Here is an 8,987-nt window from a genome sequence, read left to right on the forward strand (position 1 = left end):
TTTATTTCCCAAATGTCTGCTGTGTAGGACCATCTGCATTGCAGATGTTTTTTAAAATTTTTTTGAGGATTAACCATTACAGTTTGTTTTATAGCCGGTTTTATGGTCTGTACTGTGCTTGTTAGAAATACCAGTGATTTAAAATGATTCAGTGGTATTTGACTCAGCTGTATTGTTGCAGAGCTGAATTAGCTTGGTTCCCAGGTATGCTTCTGTGTTTAACAGGGTTGAAACTTTGAAGGCCTGAAAAAATATTCTTGATGTTAAAAGTGTAGTAGTACCCAACAGACCACATTTTCCTCAATAAAGGTGTATGGAGGACATTTTTTTCCTCCATAATAGTAAAAAGAAGAGCCCAGTCCAGAAAACCCCACAAAACCCACATCTCCACATTTTCTGGACCACTACCTGGATCCTTAACTTTTAAAGTACTATTTTGTGTTCAGGCAAGCATGCATCTCTGCATTTGCTGCACTCCGGTCTCAGTTACTGAAGGAGAGGCAGGAGCAAACAGTGGGAAGAGGTGAGGATGTAGGTTCCTGTTTGGTTGATGGTAATAGTTAATCTTCACCGGTCAGCTTCTCTCTTGCCATAGATCCTTTAGTACATACCTATGAAAGCAGAAGACAGTCCAGCTGCTTTTACAGGAAAGAATTTGAGGAGGTGCCAGTCCTGCAGCACAAAGTGTTTCTGTATTTTGAGTGATAGAGGAGAGAAACGGTATTTTTCTAACTTACTTTTAGCACTTTGAAAGTCAGATTTTCCAATAGCTATAAATGAACATTGTTTTCTTGCTTGGGTTAAAGTTATTTGACTGAAAGCAGCTAAGGATAAGGTTCATGCTGATGTGCTGACAGAATTTCAACTTGGAAAAACTTCTATCTTGAAATTTACTGAAAGTTGCCATAGTTTGCAGAGACTTCAAGCAGTTGCTTTGCCATTCTGAAATACCTGGTGCAGCGAATAAATATGCAGCACAAACCATAAAGTGCTAAACTCTTAAGGTAATTTTTTTGTTTTTCAGGGAAATCTGATGAACCAAACTGTGATTGTGACCAGTTTCATTGTGCTAATGGGAAGTGTATTCCAGAAAGCTGGAAATGTAATAATATGGATGAATGTGGAGACAACTCGGATGAAGAAATCTGTGCCAAAGCCAATCCTCCAACCACTACTTCCTTTCAACCTTGTGCTTCCAATCAGTTCCAGTGTCTTTCTCGCTTCACCAAGCTTTACACTTGCCTTCCGGAGTCTTTAAAGTGTGATGGTAACATTGATTGTCTTGACCTAGGAGACGAAATAGACTGTGCTGTGCCAACATGTGGGCAGTGGTTAAAATACTTCTATGGTACTTTCAGTTCACCCAACTATCCTGACTTCTATCCACCTGGCAGCAACTGCACCTGGCTGATAGACACTGGTGACCATCGCAAAGTAATCTTGCGATTCACTGATTTTAAACTTGATGGTACAGGTTATGGAGACTATGTCAAAATATATGATGGATTAGAGGAGAATCCACGGAGGCTGTTGCGTGTACTAACAGCATTTGACTCTCACGCTCCCCTCACAGTTGTGTCATCCTCAGGACAGATAAGAGTGCATTTTTGTGCTGACAAAGTGAATGCTGCAAGAGGATTCAATGCAACCTATCAAGTAGATGGTTTCTGTTTACCCTGGGAAATCCCATGTGGTGGAAATTGGGGTTGCTACACTGAGCAGCAACGCTGTGATGGCTACTGGCACTGTCCAAATGGAAGGGATGAAACCAACTGTACCATGTGCCAAAGAGATGAGTTTCCCTGCTCTCGAAATGGTGTTTGCTACCCTCGTTCAGACCGCTGCAACTACCAGAATCATTGCCCTAATGGTTCAGATGAAAAGAATTGTTTCTTCTGTCAGCCAGGAAATTTTCACTGTAAAAATAACCGCTGTGTGTTTGAGAGCTGGGTTTGTGATTCTCAAGATGACTGTGGCGATGGCAGCGATGAAGAGAATTGTCCAGTCATTGTGCCCACTAGAGTGATAACTGCAGCTGTCATTGGGAGTCTTATTTGCGGATTGCTGCTTGTCATTGCACTGGGATGTACTTGTAAATTGTACTCACTCAGGATGTTTGAGCGAAGGTCAGTAGCACAGATGGCTTCAAGAGCTCAAATGTATGAAATATTTTTCTATGGTTTTTTGTTGTACTTTAAGCAATTCTCTTGCCATACAGACATTGTTGCACACGATTTCTAAAGATATTGTTTCTTTTTCTTTGACAGTAAAAAGAGGTTAGTTAGAGTATCTCAAGTTGGAACATAGTCTGACACCCTGCTTCTCGCAGAACACCTAAAAGAACCTGCTGAGACCTATGGCTGAGCATTGTCCAGATGCTTGTTGAACTCAGGCTTGGTGTTATGACCCAGTTCTCTGGGGAGCTTGTTCCAGTGACTGACCACTCTCTCAGTGGAGAAAAGAGAATAGAAGTATTCCAATCACTTAACTATTGAAGGTTAAGCTTTTAGATGTTGTTACAAAAAAGGAAGTGTGAGAAAACTACAATTAATTTGCAATTAATATTTCAATTCTGCATGTCACAGCATCTTTCTTCTATTGTAGACTAGCTAATACCAGAATTTTACATTCTTCAGTTTTTATAAGATAATGAAAGCATCTCTCATGCTGCTTTTTATATTTAGCCCATAGTTTTAGGCTAATTTTTTTGTTTGGTTGGTTTTAAGGAATTTATTGTTGGATTGTTCTTTTTGTGCTTGTTTCAGCTGGACAGACTTACAGGAATAACTGAAATACATAATGTATATTCATTGTCAATTAAATTTCAAGTAAATTCGTAAAACTTCATCTGACATTTATCACTTCATCTTATAATAGTCTGATGTACTTTTATTCTTGAAATATATATGTCAGTGTCTTATGTATACTGAAATTTCTTTTCTCTTCGAAAGATCATTTGAAACTCATTTATCAAGGGTTGAGGCTGAGCTGTTAAGAAGAGAAGCTCCTCCATCCTATGGACAATTAATTGCCCAGGGTTTAATTCCACCAGTTGAAGATTTTCCTGTTTGTTCACCAAATCAGGTAAGACTTCAAAATAGTGAGCAGACCACTTAAATTTTAAGGAGACTGAAATAAAGATATAACATTCATCTGCATTCCTTTGTTCTACTGCAGTTCCTGTTTCTCCTTTCAAGTCAATATTTTTATACTATTGATTAGCCATTGGACGCCATTGGACAAAATAATGATACCATAACACCGCACAGTTTTCTTTGCAGGCGTTTTTTGTTGATAATGAGTGCCAGTAATGCACACTATACAACTCCTCTTGCATGAAAATAATAGATTGGTAGATCTAGTTATATGTTCTGTATTCATGTTGTCTAAGTTAAGATTGCAAGATAGCACTTTGAAATATGTGAAAAAAGAGTTAAAACTTTTAATGCAGAATGGCAGTTGACATCCACAGTGCATGTGTGCTTAAGTACAATCAAGCCCACTGTGCATAGAAAAGGTGATGGAAAAGGCAAGGCTATAATATCATATAAAATTAACATGAATAAATAACAAAATAAAAGCTGGTAAATGACAGTTAAACATGTCCAGTCATCCAGATTCTCAGATGGATGATTAGCACAATTCTTAACTTGGCTGATGAATTAACTTCTGTCAAAACAACTTTTTAATTGATTGAAAATATCTTTCAGTTATAAAGCCATCCTCTTCAAAAGTAATGAAAAAGTCATTCTGGAGTCACTGGTGCTTCTGTGATAAAAATTTCTGTTTAACCTATGAAGTTGCACAATTTAAAAACATTGTTTTTTCAGAGCAGAGAACATCAGTAAAAGTAAAATTTGGAGGCAGTGCAAGTTGAATTTTATAAATTATAAAACTCCAGTTTTTCATGCAGTTGAGGAGAGTCAGCATTAAGTCACATTCTGCTTTGTTTGTTTGGAGTAATATGTACATCTTAAGACTGTAAATCTCTGTAGGACAGAAGATAGTTAAATCTCAGTAGAAGTCTCAAGCTAGGGAAATCTTGGAGATTCTAATTGTATGTAATGCTGTTGGTCTAAAACTGATACAAGCCTTCAGAGCTGGATTGTCAAGGATGAGTAGCAGTCTCTTCAGTAGCTTTTGAAAGTAAGGCTGCTGAACACACATATTTATATGCTTGAATTCAAATGCCATCCCATGAACTATTGGAAGGGAAGAGGTAGGTTGTGTATGAAGTACGGTTTGGATACTGTGTTGTGTTGTCTGAAGGATGATGGAAGGCAGCTAAAGGTGATAGCATGAGAACACTGGAGCGTTTGTAAACAAAGGGAAATACATAGGCATATATGTTAATGGCTTAGTTGGGCAAAAAATGGCTGTTCTGAAGAATATTCTGTATTTTTGCCATCATCTGCATTAAAAGTTGTGAATATGGACTTTATCCTGTAAATAAATACATTCATGAATATTTTTAGAATCACGGGCATCTGGCAGATCTACCCTATTTGAGAACTGAGCTAGGGATACACAAGTCACAGGTGTTCATACATTTGTGCTGCTTTGCAGCTGAAAAGTTATACAGAGTTTTAAAGAGGAAAATTCAGGCATGCATTCTTCTATAGCTGAATGACTGGAAAATGTATACTGAATTTGGGAAATATATGGGTTAGAACACGTAATTTTACTTAATTCCAGTTTCAAAATGCTTTAATGCTTCTGTTTAACTGATCATGCCAGAAGGGGAAAAAATCAAACTACAAGCCTCTGCTAGAGAAGATACTTAATTTAATCCCTTTGAGGCAACCTTAGGGTAGTGGATAAGGAAAGATGGTCCCTCTGTTAAATCTGTCTGAAAAATTTTGTTTTCAAATCCTAAACTTTCTGAGGCATGTTTCTATGTGCTGTACTCTAAAATCCACAGTGACATCTTTACCTTCTTGGTAAGACTGTTTGGAACAGATCTTGTATGCCTGCTGTGCTGGGTCTGTGGTTGTACTTTGTGTAATCAGTGTTCCATATCCAGGTTATAATGCCTTGCTTTTCACTTCACCATTATCTAAAATATACTTCATTGCTCTTTTATTCCCTGTCTATGTGTCCTTTCACTTAATTTGCCTGTTCATAATGTTTTTTTCCCTGTAGAAAATCTAGACTTTTGTCATGCCCAGTTTGTTTTTAAAATAGTCTAATGCTGCATATACCAGATCCTTATTATTAAAGATGCAACATTTTTAAAATATTTAGGCTTTACATTTTACTCTGTGGTTATAGGCTGTTTGGCACAACACTTATCATTCTTTCTTTGTTAGAACAGTACCAACACACTGTCAACACTTAATTGTTGCTTGTCTTCTCATTTAGGCTTCAGTTCTGGAAAATCTGAGGCTGGCAGTACGATCTCAGCTTGGATTTACCTCAATCAGACTTCCTATGGCTGGCAGATCAAGTAATATTTGGAATCGAATTTTTAATTTTGCAAGGTCACGTCATTCTGGATCATTGGCATTGGTCTCAGCAGATGGAGATGATGTTGCCAACCAAAGTACTAGTAGAGAAACGGAAAGAAATAATACTCACAGAAGTTTGTTTTCAGTTGAATCTGATGATACAGACACAGAAAATGAAAGAAGAGACACAGCAGGAGCAGTTGGTGGCGTTGCTGCCACCTTGCCTCAAAAAGTCCCTCCTGCAACAGCAATAGAAGCAACAGTTGGAGCGTGTGGGAGTTCCTCTGCTCAGAGTGGCAGTGGCAGTACCACGGATGGTGGAAGAGAAGTGACAAGTGTAGAGCCCCCGAGCACAAGTCCCGCACGTCATCAGCTCTCGAGCGCGCTAAGTCGTATGACTCAAGGCTTGCGCTGGGTGCGCTTTACTTTAGGGAGATCGAGCTCAGTGAATCAGAACCAAAGTCCTTTGAGACAGCTTGATAATGGGGTAAGTGGAAGAGAAGAGGATGATGATGTTGAAATGTTAATTCCAGTCTCTGATGCAGCATCAGACTTTGACATGAGTGACTGTTCAAGACCTCTGCTTGATCTCAGCTCTGATCAAGGACCAGGGTTTAGACAGCCTTACAATGCAACACATCACGGTGTAAGGTCATGCAGTCGAGATGGCCCCTGTGAGAGCTGTGGCATCGTACACACTGCCCAGATACCCGACACTTGCTTAGAGGCAACAGTGAAAAATGAAACTAGTGACGATGAGGCATTATTACTCTGCTAGGTACGGATTGTTTAGGAAAGATTGTGTACAAGTTGGAGCAATATCTGTCATTGTTTTGTACTTCACAGTTAAAACTAGTTTTTAGTTTTAAAAAATCCAGGACAACAGTATGTTAAAATTATTTTAGCCTGCGTGGTTGATTAAACTTTCCTTATACTGGATGACATTATGGACTTATTAGAGTGAACATTTTAATGGCTCCGAACACATGTGTTTATCCAGTATAATAGTAAAGATTACTCTTTAAACTGAAGTTTTCCCAGTTAGTTTCAAATTTAGTTTATCCTGGTACTGTAGTTCAAACCAGAAATGGCTGCTCAAGAGTCATTTGGCTGATTGTTTAACCCCTTATTAACAGGTGAATTTGTACAGAATTCTTTTATTTAGGAATTGACTGTTGTATTATTGCCAACATACTTGTAACTTAATATACTAAGTACTGGTAAGGATTGTTAATGTAAAATATGTACTTTTTTTTTGAGTTTATACAACATTTTGTCTAAATATTCTTAAATTTCATCATAATGTGAACTTACTTAAAGGGAGGAGAAACTTTCTCCAGGAGCATTCTTTTTCTTTCAGAAGTACAAAATGCAATGATATAATAGATAAACTGATGACAAAAGCTGTTACAGCACTGACTTTCCTAAACTGCAGTCTAATATGGTACAGCCAAATTGTATGTAAAATCCCCAGTTATTAGTCTTTTCGATTTGAAGTAAAAAAGGGCCGAAGATATTGCAATATGTGTTAGTTCTTTAAATATCCAGTATGTACAAATACACTACAGAATAAGTTCCAACTGGTAATAGATCTTTCCCTAATACTGTAGGGTATAAAGCTTGTTTGGACTCAAGGGATTTGCACTAAAGTCATATTAAGGTCTCTAATGAGCTTAGTGCACAAGCACTATCACTTTAAGTACTATTATTGTCTAATATTGCAATGGCTATATATTTCCATGGCTCTTTTCTTGGGGTGTTGCATTTTTGTTGCAATTGAATTTGCTTTACTAATTCCCTATTTATTCGTTGTATTTAAAAACTGGTTTACTTGGTTGCAGACTGGTTGTTTAAAAAAAAAATAAGTCCCTTTTAGTGTATTTTTTTATGATGTTACATGTTGGAGCAAAACAGATCAGTGAGAAAAAAGCTCATAACTTCCAATTTTGTGATAAGCAGGTTAATATGTGGCTACTAGTGTGACAAGAAACTACACCTTTTAAAAACAAAAATGTCAACTACTGTTTTATTTATTCTTTGCCAGTCTGTTTTTAGTAGGCTTAAAGATCCAGTATGAAATGTATTTGTGTGTGATTGTATGCTATTTATTAAATTTTAAATACTTTGTTGAATGTCATTTTAAAGCATGTTTAAAGTCTTGTGCATTTCTGTCGTGTTATGCTGTCAGGCAGAACTGACTAAAATTTTAATATGTATCAAAATTAAATTGAATTTTTGTTATGTTTTTGAGGTACTTTTAAAGATAAATCCAAGGTCTGTCTGGCTTTTTATTTTTTTTAAATCCTCATCTCTGAAGTACAAATCACATGCAGAAGAAACAAACAATTGAATGGATTCCAAAGTGTATATATCTTCTCCCTCTTCTCTTCATTCACAGACACTGGGATGACAAAAATAGATGATTTTACCATCTGGTTGATTTTTTTCATGAGGGTTAGCAGGTAAATTCTGAGTTCAGGATACAGTTGTGTAGATTTGTGCTTTTGAGGAACCTTATGTGCAATACAGTTGTAAAAAATGTTATTATAATGACCTATGCGGTTTCAAGTTTCAGAACAGATCACATCACACTGGTACCAGGTCAGGTACAAGTTGGCCCATAATTACACATACTCGAGTAAAAGTCATCAATGGCCATTTTTATTCACATTGAATAATATCTAAATCTGTGGGCAGTCTTTTAGTCTGATTTCAGTAGCATTGCTTATAGAGCAGGCAACTTTGCAATAGGAACATGGTAATGCACCCTGAAATATATGTGAACGGTATGTCCTGGTATAAAATACTGGGGTTTTAAACCTTCCTGACTAGCTGTCATTAGAAACTAGTTACAGAAATGCTTTTCCTTGAGGCAGATAAATTTTGAAGGAAGTCTTCACAGAATACCTTTGGTGTTAAATACACATAGTGCTCTAAATTTGTTCCATTAGATGCCCCAAATAGCATGTACCTATGGACTCCATATTGCAGATGTAAAAAGAACACAATGTCTAATTTGTTCTAAAGGAGAAATGCTACACATTTAACTGAGAAGTTGGATTTGGTTGAGAATCTGGAAAATTGTAAATAAAATTCATATTTGTATGAGGCAAATTTGTTGCAGTGATTTTTTTTTCTTAGTGATATTAAAAGGAGTGATCATTTTTTCTTTTGAGTAATATATTAGTGGTTGGGGTTGTATTTGTTTAGTTTGCTTTTACGGAGGCTTCTGATAAGTCATTATTACCCCATTTCTTTTTATTCTGCAGAGCTTGAATTGGTATTTTGTTTAATTGATTCTTGATTTAGCTGTGCTACAATGAACAAAAGTCAGAATTATTTACTATGGAATTACCTTGTTTTCTGTAATAAATCACTTTCATCTGAAAGCTTTGAAGAATGTAGGTTATTGTGAGGCAAGTTTTCTCCTCATGTGAAGCTCTTTAAGCATGGAAAGAGTTTGTCATTTTTCCTTTTCACATATCACACTTTTTTTTGTCATTTGATTTGCACTGAAACATTAAGGGCTGAGCTTCTGAT

The 8,987-nt window shown here is 36.7% G+C and overlaps 1 protein-coding gene across 1 annotated transcript in view; it reads left to right on the forward strand.

Moving 5' to 3' along the window:
• LRP12 (LDL receptor related protein 12) overlaps nt 1–8,561 on the forward strand; it is a 52,175-nt gene extending 43,614 nt beyond the window's left edge. The window contains exons 5-7 of the mRNA XM_071553998.1: nt 1,025–2,126; nt 2,952–3,084; nt 5,362–8,561. Coding sequence (XP_071410099.1) covers nt 1,025–2,126; nt 2,952–3,084; nt 5,362–6,225 — 2,099 coding nt within the window. The 3' untranslated portion in view covers nt 6,226–8,561. The remainder of the gene's footprint in view (nt 1–1,024; nt 2,127–2,951; nt 3,085–5,361) is intronic.
• The last annotated feature ends 426 nt before the right edge of the window (nt 8,562–8,987 follow it).

The sequence above is a fragment of the Pithys albifrons genome, chromosome 4, assembly GCF_047495875.1.
Source record: "Pithys albifrons albifrons isolate INPA30051 chromosome 4, PitAlb_v1, whole genome shotgun sequence".
Taxonomy (NCBI): Eukaryota; Metazoa; Chordata; class Aves; order Passeriformes; family Thamnophilidae; genus Pithys; species Pithys albifrons.